This window comes from Odontesthes bonariensis, chromosome 11 (genome assembly GCF_027942865.1).
Source record: "Odontesthes bonariensis isolate fOdoBon6 chromosome 11, fOdoBon6.hap1, whole genome shotgun sequence".
NCBI lineage: Eukaryota > Metazoa > Chordata > Actinopteri > Atheriniformes > Atherinopsidae > Odontesthes > Odontesthes bonariensis.
In genome coordinates, this window is record NC_134516.1 from 6,437,481 (window position 1) to 6,456,937 (window position 19,457).

Below are 19,457 nucleotides of genomic sequence, written 5' to 3' on the forward strand. Positions count from 1 at the left end.
TTGGCACAGCTCAGCCTTTTCTCCCTGTTTCCCTTCCTTAAGAACGGCTTCCTGACAGCCACCCTTCCATGGAGCCCATTTCTGATGAGGCTTGGGCCAACAGCAGATGGATCAGCTGAAGGTCCAGATGCATCTCTCAGCTCCTGTGTCAGGTCTTTGCTGGATGTTTTCCTCTTTCTTAAGGACATCACTTTCAGATCCTGTTCATCTGCTGGAGATAGTTCTTTAGGCCTGACACTTCTTCTTCTGTCCTCCACTTGTCCAGTTTCCTCAAATGTTTTAAGGACACACTGCACACCATGGTGAGACATGCCAAGGTGTAATTAAAATAAAGTGTAACACTCTAGTCACTTGTAACTAAGTGCTTGCTTAAAGGTTCAATTTAAAGTAGGCTCTTTGACAAATTGTCGGTTATGTGCAGACACAAGACTGGTTCAAGCGTGTTCAAGGACTGGACTGAAAATGATTAAAAAAAGCAACAAATGTTCAAACTTAAAAAGAATAAGACCGTCAGAAAGTCTAGAGATCTACTGATCAAAACTACTTTAAAACATCATAACAAAGTATGACTGCTTGCAAGAAAAATATAAGGAAATAAAATGTGACTTTTTAACCATACTGATTAATAAAAAAAAAAAAAGTATTTCTTGAATTTTGAAATATACACCATTTCAATTCATTTGGTTATGATTTTTGGGTATTTCTTTTTCAAAATAATATTTTCAAGATATACTACATTGTAGGCAAGTAATATTAAGAAATGTTTAAACGTGCCACAAACGATATTATCGAATTGAAATGTTTTTTTATTTTAAATATTATCTGTTCAACAATGTGTCCCTTGTACTAGGTATTTGTTCCCTTTTAAAGGGAATTAACTGAGTTTTAACTGTTAAAATCACGTTTGTTTGATAAAAACAAAATCCCAAAATGTAATAAATGTAAAATATTTTAAACTGATCCCGTTTATGTCCAGTAATTAATACTGCTGGTTGAGGATAGTTAATATAGATTGATAAAAAGGTAAATAAGCAGATTCTGAAGATAGGTTCATGTTTTTGGTGCGCCTCGGCGCTGTCGCACACTCATGACGTCACGTTACCGTAGAAACACAAGAGCGTCTGCGTTCTATCTGAACGCTAGCAGTTAGCAGAGCGCGAAAGAAAGCCTGACTTTAGAGCTTTAACTCTCAGTTAGTCGCTCAGCAGCGTTTCATATCATATCTGGAAGCTGAAGAAGTGATGGTAAGTGCTCCTTTTAACCGGTTTACGTCACTTTTCACCCTTCACTTAATGTCGTCTAATTGTTTGCTAAGACGACTGAAGGCTGCTGCTAAACTTTGGGGGATCAAGTACAATCAGCAGGTGTTGCACAGAAATATGTGACTCTTCATATTTGGTGGGTCTGATGTCAGTCATATGGACAGGTGAGACTCTGAGGGCAGGTAAACAGGTTCATCTGCTCAGTTAGTCGCCTGATGCAGGAATGTACTGTACTGAAGGTTTACTTTGAGTTAAAAGCTCTTTGGTTTCTGTTTCCTGTTTTCCATATTTGTTCTTTGTTTTACAACAAACAGTTCAGGCCAATAAGAGGCAGCTGTGTGATGGTCTCTTAGTGGAGCACTAACAGGGAGATGCTTTTCACGCTCTTTTTTTGGTGTAGTGTGTATTGTAGTGTTGCTACTTCCTAAATCTTTACACATGTTCTATAATGTGTCAGTGTTGTTGTTCAGATGGTTTCTCCAGAGGCAAAGGTCCCATAAAATGCCCACACTGCAGGGTTTTATTTTAACTGCTCATTTGATAACTGTGTGTTTCTTAAAAAATAAAAGTAAAAAAAAAAAGTAAAATGGCTGAATATGATAAAAGAGTTGCTTTATTCACACTCTATAATATTTTTACCATTAAAAATGTGAAAGTGTTTTAATAGGTTTTAAATGTGTTATTTTTATGGTTTATTTTTCTAAATATTTCAGTGTTTGTGAATCTGTTACATTTCTAAAAATATTTAAAGAATTGCAGAACATTATTTTAAACAATTGACTTTCTGAAATACCACAAGATGGTTGTAAAATAATTATTTGATCATTTCAGAATAAAATAAATGAAAAGTGTTTTCTCTACAGCAGCTGTTTTGAGGCTCTGCTGGTTGTGAAACACTGAATTATGTGAAGTTATTCTTGCTCTCCCGTCTGTTTGGTGCTTGCAAAGCTTTTCTTTTGCAGTCCATCTTAGAAATAACTGCAGATTTCCTCTGTTCTGGTTTGTTTCTGTGGCTGGCTTCAGGTCAGTGCGTCCTCCTGGACGGTCTACGTTTAGACACAGCCCAACATCTCTGATTAAAACTGCTGATGGAGCTGGTGGAGGAGGAGGAGGCTCTGATATCAGAGTTGAAGAGGCAGCTGGAGGATGAAGACCTGACCCCGGAGCAGAAGCTCAGCCTCCTGAACCACGGCTTAGACAGTGAGACCACTGTTAAACCCCCCCTTTGTTTACCTGTTTGTATCAGTGTTGAAGTTGTGATTTATTTGATCTCACCCGTCAGAGGCTCTGAACTCGGTGGCTGTGCAGACGAACAGCAGCGCGCTGACTCGAGTAAAGTCTCAGCTGTACCACAGCGGCGTCCTGAGCCACTGCGTCCTGGCGTTCTCGCTGCCTCCCAGCAGGCTGCGGGGCAGCTGGAGCGCTGCAGCCACACTGGCCTACCTCACCAGGTCCGCCCCACAGAACTCAACTAAATCTGTGAAACCATTTTCAATTCATTATTTAGTTTTCAGTTTTTAATGACACCGTTTTGTTCAGTCTGATGAATATTGTTTTATATTTTTACCTTGTTGCCGTGGGAGTTTGCTTAGCAACAAGCAGCCTTGTAGCTTGAGTTTCTGCCCCTGCAGCTCCTGCTGCGTCGGGGTGGAACCCGGCAGCCGCTCGGAGGCCTTCCAGAAGCTGTTCCTGCCGTCGGTCGTGGTTGGCCTGCTGTCCCTGGCGAGTCGGCTGATGAGCCGTGCAGAGGTGAGGAGCTCCGTCTGTCTGTTAGAGAAACGATCACAGGTCACCACAGAGCTTCAATCTATACACCTAGAAACTACCAACCAGGCCAGAAATCTGGGTTTAGTGATGGACTCAGACCTAAATTTGGAAAAACACATTAGGGCAGCAACAAAGTCAGCCTACTATCACCTTAAGAATATATCAAGGTTAAAGGATCTGATGTGTCAGCAGGACCTGGAAAAACTAGTCCCTGCATTCATCTTCAGTCGGCTTGATTACTGTAACAGCATCTTTACAGGTCGACCTAAAAACTGCAGCTCAGTCAGAACTCTGCTGCTCGAGTCCTCACTGAGACCAAAGAAGTGGACCCCATCAGTCCAGCTCTGAGGTCTTTACACCGGCTGCCTGTCCATCAGAGGATAGACTTTAAAGTTCTGATGCTGCTCTATAAAGCTCTGAATGGTCCAGGACCAGAACCCATCAGGGACCTCCTGACCCAGGATGAACCTTCCAGACACCTCAGCTCATCTGGATCCGGTCTTCTATCAGTTCCCAGAGTCAGAACCAGACATGGAGAAGCTGCATTCAGCTTCTATGCTCCACATGTCTGGAACAAACTCCCAGAAAGCCTCAGATCAGCTGAACACTCAGTGTGTTTAAGTCCAGGCTGAAGACACACCTATTTTCAGCTGTGTTTGAATAAAGCTCAAAACTTAATCACATTTTAACTACTGATTTTATCTATTGTTCTTATGCACTTTGAATCGCTTTGTTGTTGGATTGTGCTGCACAGATAAACCTGCCTTGTTGAGCTGAGGTCAAACTGTGGCTCAACCTCTCCTGTCTGTCAGTGTGCTTCTCTCTTCAGGAAGGTGATGGATTCAGTCGGCTGGCTGCTCTCTGCTCACCCCCAGCTCACCACTCAGGGTCAGTTCAACCGACCGATCAGTCTCCAGACAAACATCTGACTCCACCTGCTCTTAGTTTGAATGAGGCAACCCCACTCCCTCTGTCCCGTTGCTATAGAAACTCATCTATAAAAAACTGACTAATTATTGGAAACAACCTCCAACAGCTACAGTTATTATTTATAAAGTAAGATGCATCTGACCATGTTTGATCCTTGTGTTCCTGTCCGTGTGCCTCCTCAGTCCTCAGCTCTGTCCACTACGAGCAAATCCAGATGTGTGACGATGCCGCTGTTTCTCTGCGCTGCATCCAGCTGTGGATTCAAACTGGAACAGCCAGCAGGTGAGACACATGAACACCACACAAGACCTCCGGATCGTTTAAAATACTTAGAAATGCTGCTAATAAGACGATGTGGGTAGGACTTTGGATATGACAGCGAATGCTTCAGAATGTGATGCTCGCCTGGACCAGACTGCACCGCCCGGTCAGTGGGAAGCATGTCTGAGACACTTTTATCACCTCATGATTGACTTAAAGCACTAAAATTACTTGGTTTGGGCGAGAAATCAAAAGCAGCTGTTTCCATTATCTTATTATTTTGAGGAAACCCGCTCCCCAGCTCCTCCTGGGGGATCCTGAGGCGAGCCCACGCCAGATGGGATGTATAATCCCTGCAGTGAGTTCTGGGTCTGCCCCCTCATTTCATCACTCACCGTCACTGAGAACCAGATCCAGAGGTACTGAAGCTCCTCCCCCTGAGGCAGAGGCTCCACCCACTTAGGCAGAGGCTCCTCCCCCTGAGGCAGAGGCTCCACCTTCTTCTGGTTAAGACTTTGAGTTTGGAAGAGCTGACCTTGGTCCCAGCTGTGAACCGCTCCGCTGCAGATGAGTCATGGCCTGAAGAAGCCAACAGAACCACATCATCTGCAAAAAAAGCAGAGATGCAACCCTGAGGGTCCCAAACCACATGTCCTCTTGTTCACGGATAAGCCTCAAGATCCTGAGATCCAAGATCCTGAGATCCAAGATCCTGAGATCCAAGATCCATGACAACCCCAGAAAGGATCGATGGCGTAGGCCTGTGCACGGAGACTGAATCCGGTCTGGTTGTGTCGGTCTGTACAACCAAAGCGAGGGCTTCCATTTACAACTCCATCCTCATACTCAACATTTGCTTTTTCTTTTTGGTTGCCAGGGTGACGACGCTCTGTCTGACCTTCCTGGTTGTGTTTAGGCAGTAAAAAAAAAGGACGTTTTCGGAGTTTTGCCCACCGGGTACGGTAAAAGTTTAATTTACCAGCTTGCTCCGTTGGTGGGACGACGCTCTGATTGGTTGTTGTGCCATCCTATTGCGTGGCGTTGAGTGCAGAGGCAACTTAACAGACAACCGTATATCCCGCTCACACTGCTATCCAGCGTCACTAGACCCCTGTACAGCTTTTTGCTCTACGGGTCTGGCTTGCTAGGCTAAGAAAGACTTGGTTAGAGGTAGAAAACGAGACTAAAACGCATTCTTTGACGCTTTTTTTTGGCATTCTTCAAACATAACAACAGGTCTTGGTTCCCATGGGCGAGTCTTTAGGGTTGAGGACCGTCTCCAGCACTGAGTAACTGTTGTGTCTGATTTGTGTGTCCAAGTCTTTAATGATCTGATCACATGATCACAGGGACTTCTTCTCTGGTCTGAGCGAGGACTCGGTGCTGCTGCTTCTCAACGAGGCTGTCGGCCAATTAGCTTTCAACTCCTTCTCTGCGGTGGGCGGAGCCTCCGTCAGGCTGATGCTTCTCATGGCCAGTCAGCTGGGGCTCCGCCTCCAGCCCCTCCTTCTCAGCTTCAAAGGTCAGAGGTCACACACAAGGATCAGCAGTTTGGTTGTATGACCGGTAAGGTCAGAGGTGACTCTGTGTCCTCCTGCAGGTCTCGACAGCCTCCTGAGCAAAGACTGGAAGGGGCGGGGCTTTGATCAGGACGTGGATAAGCTGATTGCACTCGTCCAATCAGGAGCGGACATTCGGACTCCGTCTGAGGTCTGACTTTAGTTTTTTAGGAAATTATTTGAATTTGTGAAAAATATTTGTTGTTATTTCGACTTTTCCAACCTTTTGTTTTAGAATAAAAATGTTCTCAGTATTTTTTATTGATTATTTATTTATTTATTTATTTATTTTGAATATAAATTTTTTATTTATTTTGAATATAATTTTTATTTTTATTTTATCTGAGTATGAATTTCATATCGTTTGATTAAAAAAATTAAGTCAAAGTGTGATAAAACACTGACTTTTCACAGTTTTTAAAGCACTTAATGGTTTCATTAAAAAAAAAGTATTTAATTTTTATTACTTTTTATAGAAAAAAATATGCAAAAATAATTTTAAAAAAGTTTTTAAATATTCGTAAATGAAATAAAAATTCTTACAATAATTTCACACAATCAAAGAAACAAATGAAAACCGTTTTTCAGTTTTTAAAGCACTTTTAATGGTTTCATTTAAAAAAAGTAGAATTTTTTTATTTTATTTAATTTTTAATTACTTTTTAAATGAAAAAATATGCAAAAATAATTTTGTAAAAAAGTTTTAAAATATTCGTAAATTAAATAAAAATTCTTTAAATAATTTCACACAACACAAGAAACAAATGAAAACAGTTTTTTTCACAGTTTTTAATGCACTTTTAATGGTTTCATTTAAAAAAAAGTTTAAAAAAAAGTTTTTAATTTTCATTACTTTTTATAGGAAAAAATATGCAAAAATAATTTGTAAAAAGTTTTTAAATGTTCGTAAATGAAATAAAAATTCTTACAATAATTTCCCATAATCAAAGAAACAAATGAAAACAGTTTTTTTTCACAGTTTAACATTTCAGACAGTTTCAGGAAAGTGACGACGTCTGTGTGCTGCAGGCGAGCAGGGAGCGCGTGCGGGCGGCGTGTCTGATCCAGGCGGCGTGGAGGTCGTATCGGACCCGGCGCCGAGTGAAGAGCCTCAGCAGAGCCGTCAGCGCGCTGCAGAGGAGATACAGGTAACGACTCTTTGATGGCTTCCCATCAGAGACGAGTGTGAAGCCTGAAGGCTAAAAATATCTGCGCCGTGAGCAGAGCTCGTTGTGTCACATCTACGGTCACATTTCATCTTTGTTTTCTCAGTTCCTTAAACGCCTTCGGATGTCTTTGTAGTTTCTGCAGCTGCGTGCACAAAGCGCCTGGAACTGTGTGAATGATGTGAATTAACTGGGTTTACAGTTGTTTATAACACCAGTGCTCCTCAAATCAAACATCCATCCGTGCTCATCACTCATCGTGTTTTTGTGTACGAGCACCTTCTTTTTAACTTTAAGGTTCGGTTGTCGGCTGCATGCGACAGCGTCGGGGGGCCTGTTGACCCTGTCGGACTCTCTCCGTCTTGTCGTGTTGTGCGATGCTGAATCCATCCTGAAATTCATCATCAGCTGCACAGCTTCACTGGTTTCTGTGTTGTGGAATGAAAGCAAATGATTTTCAGGGTTCAGTCTTTTTTTAAATAGTCATATTAGTGAGTTGTGCGTGATTCTTAACTCACCAAACAAGGCTTATCGACCATGAGAGAGAGAAGAGTTTATTCTTAGTTTGATCCTTCAACTAAACGCACTCGCAGAGGTCTGATGAAATGATTAATTATTTTCTATGATGGGAAATAAATTAATATTTCTGCCTTTGTGTTCATCACATCGGCCCTGGAGCACCTGGGGGCTTTCTCCCCTGATTTATCTCCCCAGGCTCACTCATTCCCAGGTTTTAACATTCCTCGATGCGTTTTTTATCTGTCATAATGCAAATGAGGGGGGGCGGTCTTTGTCATGGCTCAGCTTCTCACCTGTTGGTTCATCTCCTGGATGCAAACATCCTGTTTCACAAAATGGTGCCAAACACTTGGAAGAGGACCAAACTGTTCTCTGTGTCAGGCGTCTGACACACACATGCACACACACATGCACACACATGCACACACATGCACATATGAGAGCAAATAACAGAACAGTAAATTAATTTGAATTAAAGTAGAAACATTCATTTATTTCACATTCTGTTCATTCATAATTGCACAAATTAATTTTTTACATTACTTTCGAATCATTTATTGATATATTCATTTATTTATTGACTTATTTGTATGTTTTTGTGTTTATTTTAGTGCTGGGCAACGATTAAAATGTTTAATCTAATTAATCCCATGATTTCCCTGATTAATCACGATTAATCGCATTTGTACGCAGAATCCAAAAATGAATCCAAAAGTAGCGTATAGCTTTTAGCATTTAGCTTTATTTTAAATGTGCTGCCATATGAATGAAAGTGCCATAACATTTGTTGTGCAAACACACTTTTAACATCAGCATCTTTCTGTAGTTTTTATGTAGAAGCCTCGCTCCACTGTCTGTTTCCTTGAATGACTTGCTGCTATCAGTTGTGTGTTTTGCCTTTAAGTGATATTTTAGACTGGAACTACTACGCTGAGAAGATAATTCAACTTGGCAGTGTTTACAGATGACTTTGGTTCTGTCCACTCCGCTGTCTGGAAGAACTTTAAAATGAAAATGGCCGAGTAAAAGTTCCGTACCCTTCTCCATGTTTGGTGGATCCGCCGATTACTTTCTTTTCCTGTTCCACAGCAGACAGCAGCAGACTTTTACAAAATAAAAGCCTGTGAGCAACAGACTTTTACAAAATAAAAGCCTGTGAGCAACAGACTTTTACAAAATAAAAGCCTGTGAGCAACAGACTTTTACAAAATAAAAGCCTGTGAGCAACAGAATTTTACAAAATAAAAGCCTGTGAGCAGCAGACTTTTACAAAATAAAAGCATGTGAGCAACAGACTTTTACAAAATAAAAGCCTCTGAGCAGCAGACTTTTACAAAATAAAAGCCTGTGAGCAGCAGACTTTTACAAAATAAAAGCCTGTGAGCAACAGACTTTTACTAAATAAAAGCCTGTGAGCAACAGAATTTTACAAAATAAAAGCCTGTGAGCAACAGAATTTTACAAAATAAAAGCCTGTGAGCAGCAGACTTTTACAAAATAAAAGCCTGTGAGCAACATACTTTTACAAAATAAAAGCCTGTGAGCAACAGAATTTTACAAAATAAAAGCCTGTGAGCAGCAGACTTTTACAAAATAAAAGCCTGTGAGCAGCAGACTTTTACAAAATAAAAGCCTGTGAGCAACATACTTTTACAAAATAAAAGCCTGTGAGCAACAGAATTTTACAAAATAAAAGCCTGTGAGCAGCAGACTTTTACAAAATAAAAGCCTGTGAGCAGCAGACTTTTACAAAATAAAAGCCTGTGAGCAGCAGAATTTTACAAAATAAAAGACTGTGAGGAACATACTTTTACAATATGAAATAAATAATCAAACCTGCATTAATGCGCGATAAAATATTTATCGGCGTTAAATAATTACGATTTAACGCGATAATAATGAGTTAACTCGCCCAGCCCTAATTTATTTCTTACATTGGCAGTTTCAGTCCTTCATACGTTTGTACCACCAGCCTGCGCAGATGTAAACATGTGTACAGATGTAGACCGCTTTGTTCCCCCCACCGGCTGAAGCGTCTGATTTCTTTCAACATTTACATTTGAACAGCTTTAGGACTCTTTGCGCTTGCAGTGCTGCTTCAGTCATATCCACCATCTTTCTTTAGCTTTCCTGAGCGTGAGACAGAGTATTCAAACACACACACTGAGTTGCTGCTTTGTGTGTTCACATCAGGGCTCGTAGGAGGCAGCAGCAGCAGCAGAAAGAGGCGCAGCAGTGGGAGGAGGAGCTCAGGTATCAGGTAAGTGTTCCCGAAGATGAGAACAGGGACGTTTAAGCTAAAACTAAAAAGGCCTAGGAGGATGGTGTTTGTAACAAGATCAATTCCAGGCTGAATTTCCTGAAAGTTTAGAGAGAGTTGGAGCTTTAGGATTACAGAACACAATGAAAGCCTTGATGGGCGTTGGGCTCTCTGAGTGTAGACTCCGGTCAGCTGATCGCAGCATCTCTTAATGCAGCAGATCGATATGTGGAGTTCACAGAGCTCAGAGATGGAATCTGGACTCCACTTACTGGATCAGTCAGTGAGTTTGGGAGAAGTCTGACTTCTTTCTCTTCATTTTTACAGCATACAGACAGTTTTATGTAGTTTTAAATTTCTTATCAGTATTTTTACAAAAATAAACATTTAGTTTGTTAATTTCTTACCACTTTGTGGATAGATATATGAGAGTGAAGAGAGCAGAGGGAGGAGAGGTGCATCATGGGAGCTCCCCCAGCAGGCTGGGCCTATAGCAGCTTAACTATGGGATGTTCCAGGGTCACCTGAGCCATCCCTAACTATAAGCTTTATCAGAAAGGAAAGTTTTAAGCCTGGTCTTAAAGGTAGAGAGGGGCCTGATAACTGAAGGCTCTGCCTCCCATACTGGCAGCTGGTTCCACAGAGAGGGGCCTGATAACTGAAGGCTCTGCCTCCCAAACTGGCGGCTGGTTCCACAGAGAGGGGCCTGATAACTGAAGGCTCTGCCTCCCAAACTGGCAGCTGGGCCCACAGAGAGGGGCCTGATAACTGAAGGCTCTGCCTCCCAAACTGGCAGCTGGTTCCACAGAGAGGGGCCTGATAACTGAAGGCTCTGCCTCCCAAACTGGCAGCTGGTTCCACAGAGAGGGGCCTGATAACTGAAGGCTCTGCCTCCCAAACTGGCAGCTGGTTCCACAGAGAGGGGCCTGATAACTGAAGGCTCCGCCTCCCAAACTGGCAGCTGGTTCCACAGAGAGGGGCCTGATAACTGAAGGCTCTGCCACCCAAACTGGCAGCTGGTTCCACAGAGAGGGGCCTGATAACTGAAGGCTCTGCCTCCCAAACTGGCAGCTGGTTCCACAGAGAGGGGCCTGATAACTGAAGGCTCTGCCTCCCAAACTGGCAGCTGGTTCCACAGAGAGGGGCCTGATAACTGAAGGCTCTGCCTCCCAAACTGGCAGCTGGTTCCACAGAGAGGGGCCTGATAACTGAAGGCTCCGCCTCCCAAACTGGCAGCTGGTTCCACAGAGAGGGGCCTGATAACTGAAGGCTCTGCCTCCCAAACTGGCAGCTGGTTCCACAGAGAGGGGCCTGATAACCGAAGGCTCTGCCTCCCAAACTGGCAGCTGGTTCCACAGAGAGGGGCCTGATAACTGAAGGCTCTGCCTCCCAAACTGACAGCTGGTTCCACAGAGAGGGGTCTGATAACTGAAGGCTCTGCCTCCCAAACTGGCAGCTGGTTCCTCAGAGAGGGGCCTGATAACTGAAGGCTCTGCCTCCCAAACTGGCAGCTGGTCCCACAGAGAGGGGCCTGATAACTGAAGGCTCTGCCTCCCAAACTGGCAGCTGGTTCCACAGAGAGGGGCCTGATAACTGAAGGCTCTGTGGGAGCATCTTTTCTGCCTCACTCTGAATGCGTTTGAACAAAGATTGTGAAATGTTTGCAGGTGTGTTTGAGGCGCCAACGGGCCCGGAGGGAGTTCCACCAGAAACAGAGGCGCCTGCTGCAGCTGCTTCCTCCTGGTAAGGACTCTCTGTCTGTTCTGTCATTTCCACCATCGGAGATTTATCTCTGGTTTCCAGCCCAGGTCTGTCACATTTAAAGGGATCTGTGGCAGATTTGTTCTCCTCTGAGCCAAACACTGTGAAACGGTGCAGTTTTACATGATGGAGACACTTTAATCAAGCAGAAGTGGTCCTCTTCTGATTCAGCAACTCTTTCATTTAAATGAAGCTGCAGATGAAGGATCCAGAACTCTCTTTGTTTCTTGGTTCCTGCTTGGAAACTTGGACACAGAGTGCTGCTTCAGAGCAGAGGAAATAAGTAAAAAGCCTCTCTATGTGTGTGTGTGTGTGTGTGTGTGTGCATTCAGAGCAGGTGCAGACATACCTGCAGGAGTGCGAGCGGCGGGCGGCCGTGGTGATCCAGAGCTTCTGGAGAGGCTTCAGAGAGAGACGACGCTACAGCAGCACACTCCGGATCCCACTGAGAGAGTCTCAGAGGCAGCAGCAGGCTGCCAGGAGGCTGCAGAGGGCGGTAGGTCTGTCTATACTTCTGAGGACCCTCAGGCTTCCAGCCCCTCACATCACCCGCTCACACACACGTCTGTCTATACCTGTGAGGACCCTCAGGCTTCCAACCCCTCACATTACCCGGTCACACACACGTCTGTCTATACTTCTGAGGACCCTCACATTACCCGGTCACACACACGTCTGTCTATACTTCTGAGGACCCTCAGGCTTCCAGCTCCTCACATCACCCGCTCACACACACGTCTGTCTATACCTGTGAGGACCCTCAGGCTTCCAGCCCCTCACATCACCCGGTCACACACACGTCTGTCTATACCTGTGAGGACCCTCAGGCTTCCAACCCCTCACATCACCCGGTCACACACACGTCTGTCTATACCTGTGAGGACCCTCAGGCCTCCAACCCTTCACATCACCCGGTCACACACACGTCTGTCTATACTTCTGAGGACCCTCACATTACCCGGTCACACACACGTCTGTCTATACTTCTGAGGACCCTCAGGCTTCCAGCTCCTCACATCACCCGGTCACACACACGTCTGTCTATACCTGTGAGGACCCTCAGGCTTCCAACCCCTCACATCACCCGGTCACACACACGTCTGTCTATACTTCTGAGGACCCTCACATTACCCGGTCACACACACGTCTGTCTATACTTCTGAGGACCCTCAGGCTTCCAGCCCCTCACATTACTCGGTCACACACACGTCTGTCTATACTTCTGAGGACCCTCAGGGTTCCAGCCCCTCACATCACCCGGTCACACACACGTCTGTCTATACTTCTGAGGACCCTCACATTACCCGGTCACACATACGTCTGTCTATACCTGTGAGGACCCTCAGGCTTCCAGCCCCTCACATTACCCGGTCACACATACGTCTGTCTATACCTGTGAGGACCCTCAGGCTTCCAGCCCCTCACATTACTCGGTCACACACACGTCTGTCTATACTTCTGAGGACCCTCAGGGTTCCAGCCCCTCACATCACCCGGTCACACACACGTCTGTCTATACTTCTGAGGACCCTCAGGCTTCCAACCCCTCACATTACTCGGTCACACACACGTCTGTCTATACTTCTGAGGACCCTCAGGCTTCCAACCCCTCACATTACTCGGTCACACACACGTCTGTCTATACTTCTGAGGACCCTCACATCACCCGGTCACACGGCAGATGAAACCTTCCTCTCCTTCTCTGACGGGCAGAATCGGTTAGTTTGAGGTGATAACTTTAATAATCCTCGCTGTGTCTTCTCTCCCAGGTGCGCCGCTTTCTAGAGAAGCGTCGCTCAGCCAGGGCCCCGCCCCTCAGCCCTCTGTGGATTGGACAGGAAGGCTTGACAGACAGCCGGAGGGCGGAGCTAAAGCAACAGGTGGAGGAGTACATCACCGTGCACCGGGTGAGAGACTGAGTCCAACAAACCGTCCTCACCTGTAGGATGCTCTGCATGCTGCTGACGTGTGTGTGTGTGCGTGTGTGTGTGCGTGAGCGTGTGCGTGCAGTCGTCCCGCGTGTCTCCTGAGGAGTGTGCGTCCCTCCACCAGGAGGTGCAGCTGCTGCTGCAGGCGGAGCTGCAGAGAGGAGCGCAGCAGAGGAGGGAGGAGCAGCGGGTGGAGGCTCTGCTGGCTCACACACACACACAGCTGGGGCTGCTGAGAGGTCTCACACACACACACACACACACACACACACACACAGCTGGGAGAGGTCTCACACACACACACACACACACACACAGCTGGGGCTGCTGAGAGGTCTCACACACACACACACACACACACACAGCTGGGGCTGCTGAGAGGTCTCACACACACACACACACACACAGCTGGGGCTGCTGAGAGGTCTCACACACACACACACACACACACACACACACACACACACACACACACACACACACACAGCTGGGGCTGCTGAGAGGTCTCACACACACACACACACACACACACACACACACACACACAGCTGGGGCTGCTGAGAGGTCTCACACACACACACACACACACACACACAGCTGGGGCTGCTGAGAGGTCTCACACACACACACACACACACACACACACACACACACAGCTGGGGCTGCTGAGAGGTCTCACACACACACACACACACACACACACAGCTGGGGCTGCTGAGAGGTCTCACACACACACACACACACACACACACACACACAGCTGGGGCTGCTGAGAGGTCTCACACACACACACACACACACACACACACACACACACACACACACACATCTCCTCCTTTTCTATGTCTTTCCTGTTACATCATCTTTTACTTAATTTATAAAGTTTGCTGTAGTCATTGGCAACCAAATTTATGAGCTATAGTGTCACTTCCTCCAGCTGCTGTGCGACTGAGGACATTTGGACAAACACACATGGAAAAAGCAATTTTTTTTATCCATAGTCGTAGTAAATTCGGGTGTTTGTGTGAAGAAGGCCTGAGGCCCACTGATTCCTAGCGTTAGCGTTAACATTAGCGTTAGCGTGTTGCTACAGGAGGCTCTGGATGAGCTGTGGTTTGATTAGGAGAACTGACAGCTGAGCGACAGGAAACCACATCTCAGACAGAGAATCACCACACTGGAGCTCCTTTTGTTGAAATCAAACCTTTCTTAGAAAACTGACACTAAAAGGTGATGTTTAGGGTTTTTTTGGACATTTTTCTGACTGACTGAAATGAGAGAAGAGGAATGTTGTGGGTTATTGATGCTTAAAAAACTGAAATCTCTCTCAGATTCCGGGTCAGGACAGTTTGCAGCTGCTCCCTTCAGAGTGAAACTGAGGTTGATGAAAGGCTTGAGCCCCCATCTCAGCTGCTTTTCATCATCACTGATTGCATTGTCCCCCACAGATGCCCCGCCCCTTTCCGCCGTCACGGCAACAGACGCGGAGGCTTTCCAGAGCCCGTCGGGTTCCGTCACCGCCCGAGCCCGCGATGCCCACAATGCCGCTCTGCAGGCCAGCCGGCTGCCCTGGTGGAGGACGCTGGGAGAGCCGGCTGAAGCGTCAGGCCACGCCCACCTGGAGGCGGGGCTGGAGGCGGAGCTGGGAGGGCTTTACGTAGGAGGGACAGCAGCAGAGCCGCTGAAGCTTTAACATGAACAGCGGGTTTAACTGATCACCTTCTGAGCTGTGATCTCTGTGCTGTTGTCTCTGGAATAACTGGCTCAGACTCACTACATCTGATCTACATCCAGATGGAGCAGATCTGAACCAGATGGAGCAGATCTGGATTCAGATGGAGCAGATCTGGATTCAGAAGGAGCAGATCTGGATTCAGATGGAGCAGATCTGGATTCAGATGGAGCAGATCTGGATTCAGATGGAGCAGATCTGGATTCAGATGGAGCAGATCTGGATTCAGAAGGAGCAGATCTGGATTCAGATGGAGCAGATCTGGATTCAGATGGAGCAGATCTGGATTCAGAAGGAGCAGATCTGGATTCAGATGGAGCAGATCTGGATTCAGACGGCACCAGACTTCCTCCGTGAGGTACCAGCTGTTGCATCCACTCAGCTCTCAGCCCAGATCAATTCATTTTGAATGTCACAAATGCTCAATAAAATGAACACAAAGCTGAATGTTTCTGGAAGTTTCCTCCATTTGTTTGATGTAATACTTGTTCAGGTTATGGGACATATATTTAACTCCCACCCTGTCCATCCAATCTGTTTCTGTTAGGGCTGGGCAACGATTAAAATGTTTAATCTAATTAATCACATGATTTCCCTGATTAATCACGATTAATCGCATTTGTACGCAAAATCCAAAAATGAATCCAAAAGTAGCGTATAGCTTTTAGCATTTAGTTTTATTTTAAATGTGCTGCCATATGAATGAAAGTGCCATAACATTTGTTGTGCAAACACACTTTTAACATCAGCATCTTTCTGTAGTTTTTATGTAGAAGCCTCGCTCCACTGTCTGTTTCCTTGAATGACTTGCTGCTATCAGTTGTGTGTTTTGCCTTTAAGTGATAATTTAGACTGGAACTACTACGCTGAGAAGACAATTCAACTTGGCAGTGTTTACAGATGACTTTGGTTCTGTCGACTCCGCCGTCTGGAAGAACTTTAAAATGAAAATGGCCGAGTAAAAGTTCCGTACCCTTCTCCATGTTTGGTGGATCCGCCGATTACTTTCTTTTCCTGTTCCACAGCAGACAGAAACAGACTTTTACTAAATAAAAGCCTGTGAGCGACAGACTTTTACAAAATAAAAGCCTGTGAGCAGCAGACTTTTACTAAATAAAAGCCTGTGAGCAACAGACTTTTAATAAATAAAAGCCTGTGAGCAACAGACTTTTACTAAATAAAAGCCTGTGAGCTACAGACTTTTAATAAATAAAAGCCTGTGAGCAACAGACTTTTACAATAATAAAATGAATAATAAAACCTGCATTAATGCGCGATAAAATATTTATCGGCGTTAAATAATTACGAGTTAACGCGATAATAACGAGTTAACTGGCCCAGCCCTAGTTTCTGTACACCTGTGATCTGTATGTAAGTGTGTGCAGGGATGTGAGCGCATGCATCATGGTCATCACCTCCTAACTCCATGTCTTCCTCTCCCCATCGGTAACAACTTAGTGTACAAACAAAACCGTCATATTCTGACCTGACCTGTGGGGGTCTGGTGTTTAGGACGAAGGGGCATCTGTCAGCACAGAGTGAGACACCAAGCAGAAAGAGCCTTTTTGTCCCTTCTGGTCTGCTGTAGAAAAATACCGGTGCAATAAGGGAGATGAGCCCCGGTGTGTATTTATACATCTCACATAATGCCACACACTGGAACTGTAAGAGAACTTAATGAACTTAGATTTTTCTTGGATTTTTGCAGCATTAAATGTCATTTTTTTCAGTTTAAACATCTCTTTAAAGTCTCAAGAACCCTGAATTCACTGCTGCATGCTGTACTTGACTGGTTGGAGGATTGTGAAAACAGCTGATGGTAACTTCTGTTATGGTTCCAGGTTTGTTTATTATTTGTGGCAGTGTTGCAGTGCCCCCCACCAACCAGCAGGGGGAGCTCCTCCTGCACTGAGGAGGAGGAGGAGGAGGAGGTCTGCCGCTTCTCACTCATCAAACTTTAACTCTCACATATCAAACTGTCTCATCAAACAGCTGAGCTCACACACCCAGACTCACATGAAGCAGGTTTGGGAACATGTGCCCTGATGTCAGAGGCGGTCCCATGCAGAGCAGAGCATTGATCACACCTATTGATTACTGATCCGAGCTGCTGACCAGCAGAGGCTCAGCAGATGTTATATAAGCAGCTGTTACTCTGCGTGTTGGAGGGAAACGCAGCGCTGGAGGCGAGCAGGTAGGAGCTTCATGAATCTTTCCTTTGATGCTACTTTCTTCTCCTCAGAAGTGTTTCCATGATGAACATTTATCAGAAGCTGCTGCACAGATGTTCAGTCGGCCATGTTGAACGAAACAAAATGATTAAGCTCAGAGTTTCTGCATTAGGACTTGATTTGAAAGTTCTTCTTAGTTAGAGGATCTGATTCGTTCTTTTTACCGAATAATTTACCCAGCATCCACATCTCAGTAGTTTCTTATCCTTCTGAAGCTCGTATTATGACTGTATCTTTATTCTATGAACTTTGAAGTGCACTTTCCTTTCTGTAATTCAAAGGGACTTCTCTCTGGTGGAGTAAATAGAATTATAAAGTTACACAAAGGCGGGTGGCCGGGGCTCTGACCTATTTCCATTCAACATAACTCTGAGGAAACTGATTATTCTTGTTATTTACATGCAGATTGAGCCACATCTCAAAGCAGAAAGCATCGAGACTCCAATAAAACGGTAAATATAATATAGATATAGCCCAGTTTTTTATCCTTCAAAGAATATTTAAGATTTGTCTGTTGTTTCAAACTAAACTAGAGATGGTCCTTGTGCTTTTTTTTTATGACTTTAAGTTCAGTAATCTCACTTTATGTTGTCAGAAATGTCAGAAAGATTTCAGACTTTAAAAAAAAGAGAAAGAATAAGAACTGTTTTTGTGTGCGATTATTAAACTAAGCAGACATGATTTAAGTAGAGTGATGAATCGATGATGAAGGCTTCGTGCCGCTTCATATAAAGTTGAGCTGCAGGGGTTAATGTTCACAGGAATGTGGGGGGGAGGTTCTCACTTCAATCCCTCTGTTCTTTCACACTTTCCATCTTCTCACTCTAGGATTCTCTCCTTCCTCAGGACCTCTTCTTGCCTTCCACCTGCCGTCAGGACAGAGCGAGGTCACCTCTGTCCTTCCTCAGGACCTCTTCCTGCCTTCCACCTGCCGTCAGGACAGAACCAGGTCACCTCTCTCCTTCCTCAGGACCTCTTCTTGCCTTCCACCTGCCGTCAGGACAGAGCGGGGTCACCTCTCTCCTTCCTCAGGACCTCTTCCTGCCTTCCACCTGCCGTCAGGACAGAGCGGGGTCACCTCTCTCCTTCCTCAGGACCTCTTCTTGCCTTCCACCTGCCGTCAGGACAGAGCGGGGTCACCTCTCTCCTTCCTCAGGACCTCTTCCTGCCTTCCACCTGCCGTCAGGACAGAGCCGGGTCACCTCTCTCCTTCCTCAGGACCTCTTCCTGCCTTCCACCTGCCGTCAGGACAGAACCAGGTCACCTCTCTCCTTCCTCAGGACCTCTTCCTGCCTTCCACCTGCCGTCAGGACAGAACCAGGTCACCTCTCTCCTTCCTCAGGACCTCTTCCTGCCTTCCACCTGCCGTCAGGACAGAACCAGGTCACCTCTCTCCTTCCTCAGGACCTCTTCCTGCCTTCCATCTGCCGTCAGGACAGAACCAGGTCACCTCTCTCCTTCCTCAGGACCTCTTCCTGCCTTCCACCTGCCGTCAGGACAGAGCCGGGTCACCTCTCTCCTTCCTCAGGACCACTTCCTGCCTTCCACCTGCCATCAGGACAGAGCGGGGTCACCTCTCTCCTTCCTCAGGACCTCTTCCTGCCTTCCACCTGCCGTCAGGACAGAACCAGGTCACCTCTCTCCTTCCTCAGGACCTCTTCCTGCCTTCCACCTGCCGTCAGGACAGAGCGGGGTCACCTCTCTCCTTCCTCAGGACCTCTTCTTGCCTTCCACCTGCCGTCAGGACAGAGCGAGGTCACCTCTCTCCTTCCTCAGGACCTCTTCCTGCCTTCCACCTGCCGTCAGGACAGAACCAGGTCACCTCTCTCCTTCCTCAGGACCTCTTCCTGCCTTCCACCTGCCGTCAGGACACAGCGGGGTCACCTCTCTCCTTCCTCAGGACCTCTTCTTGCCTTCCACCTGCCGTCAGGACAGAGCGAGGTCACCTCTCTCCTTCCTCAGGACCTCTTCCTGCCTTCCACCTGCCGTCAGGACAGAACCAGGTCACCTCTCTCCTTCCTCAGGACCTCTTCCTGCCTTCCACCTGCCGTCAGGACACAGCGGGGTCACCTCTCTCCTTC

General features: G+C 45.9%; 1 protein-coding gene across 3 annotated transcripts; it reads left to right on the forward strand.

The window, feature by feature from the left end:
- The first annotated feature begins 1,137 nt into the window (after positions 1-1,137).
- On the forward strand, positions 1,138-15,658 carry iqcb1 (IQ motif containing B1). 3 transcript variants are annotated; one of them, XM_075477088.1, is made up of 15 exons: positions 1,138-1,244; positions 2,286-2,462; positions 2,545-2,713; positions 2,894-3,011; positions 3,842-3,917; positions 4,142-4,241; positions 5,570-5,742; positions 5,821-5,930; positions 6,776-6,927; positions 9,658-9,724; positions 11,392-11,467; positions 11,818-11,981; positions 13,255-13,392; positions 13,496-13,652; positions 14,862-15,658. In XM_075477088.1, the coding sequence occupies exons 2-15, from the start codon at positions 2,351-2,353 to the stop codon at positions 15,104-15,106; spliced, it is 1,857 nt and encodes a 618-aa protein (XP_075333203.1). In that variant the 5' UTR covers positions 1,138-1,244; positions 2,286-2,350; the 3' UTR covers positions 15,107-15,658. The 3 variants fall into 3 exon arrangements, with proteins under 3 accessions (XP_075333203.1, XP_075333204.1, XP_075333205.1); XM_075477089.1 differs by having other exon boundaries at positions 6,809-6,927; XM_075477090.1 differs by lacking the exon at positions 13,496-13,652.
- Positions 15,659-19,457: the final 3,799 nt, after the last annotated feature.

Excerpts from the sequence above, each read along its gene's own strand:
- iqcb1 (XM_075477088.1), top strand. The coding sequence starts at position 2,351 with ATGGAGCTGGTGGAGGAGGAGGAGGCTCTGATATCAGAGTTGAAGAGG. Across the intron at positions 2,714-2,893 it reads ACACTGGCCTACCTCACCAG|CTCCTGCTGCGTCGGGGTGG; the intron begins GTCCGCCCCACA and ends CTGCCCCTGCAG. Across the intron at positions 11,982-13,254 it reads CCAGGAGGCTGCAGAGGGCG|GTGCGCCGCTTTCTAGAGAA; the intron begins GTAGGTCTGTCT and ends CTTCTCTCCCAG.